Below are 1064 nucleotides of genomic sequence, written 5' to 3'. Positions count from 1 at the left end.
GCTATACGAACAAGGATGTATTAAGGGTTTGGCAGCAACACACCTGCATTGTCTGCGTGGCCGTCCCTTTCTGCTGCTGTGCATCCCTGTTGCGATGTCTAGGTCGGTGTCGATGTCACTTTGGGGCGTTGGGTTGGGGCTCGGGGTGTTGGCGCCTCGGCTGACATCCGTAACCACACGAGGGTCTGTTTACGGTCAATTCATGTGTTTGTAATAGCAAGTAAGAATGATTGTAAGTGGTGCGTACGGAGGGTCCCTTATTAGTAACCATAGCAACATGAGGATCTGTTAATGACCGATACACATTATTTTACTTGTATGTAGGTCTATGTGTAAGTGGTGTGTATGAATAGTAAAAACGCACCCATACCCTATAAACCCTATAAACCCTATGAACAGGGCTACATGTTCTTGGATGTACACCCACCCATACCGTACAAACCGGGCTAAAAGCCCTTGGGTACGTGCACACCTATACCATATATACAGGGGTAGATGTCCTGTATATAAGGATACACTCATACCGTATAAACAAGGCCCGATGTCATTGAAAAAGTACACACCTATACCGTATAACAAGATGATGAGCACACTCCCATACCGTATAAGCCGGGCTCCATAACCACGTTTCCGTTAACGGAATTCTCAGCGCCGTGTCCTGCAGTGGTATTGCTGTCTCTGTTTGCACACGGTCGACTACTCTCTTCCTACGTGACGAACAGGAGCACATTGTAAATTTGGGTTTTTTACCATTATTTTGAAATGTCTACAGATGTTGGTCAATTACTTAGCGTGAACTATTGAGGTGGGCGGGTGTAACCCTACTTGAAAAACATGACCACATTGTAAACTTGGTTTTTTTTAATCATTTTGAAACGACTACAAATGTTGGGCAATCACTTAGCCTGCACTATTGAGGTGGGCGGGATATTGCTTAGTTGAAACAGGTCTCTAGATTGGTGTGTGATCAGGATTAGCTACTCTATGTATGCATCTGCCTCTCACCGTGACATATTGAGTTTGATGGGTTGATTGATTAGAGTCGTACAAGATAGAAGACATGC

General features: G+C 44.6%; 1 protein-coding gene across 1 annotated transcript; it reads right to left on the bottom strand.

Annotated features, from left to right (window-relative positions):
• Nucleotides 1–98: 98 nt before the first annotated feature.
• SARC_16608 (hypothetical protein) lies at nucleotides 99–707 on the bottom strand (the record flags this gene model as incomplete). The annotated part of the gene is made up of 2 exons (XM_014289289.1): nucleotides 99–185; nucleotides 570–707. Coding segments are annotated over 2 exons (225 nt in total), but the record flags the coding sequence as incomplete, so codon positions are not given.
• Nucleotides 708–1064: the final 357 nt, after the last annotated feature.

Source organism: Sphaeroforma arctica (assembly GCF_001186125.1).
Source record: "Sphaeroforma arctica JP610 unplaced genomic scaffold supercont1.8479, whole genome shotgun sequence".
Lineage (NCBI taxonomy): Eukaryota > Ichthyosporea > Ichthyophonida > Sphaeroforma > Sphaeroforma arctica.
The sequence above is the reverse complement of the archived record's forward strand: the minus strand, read 5'-3'. Positions and strand labels throughout refer to the sequence as shown.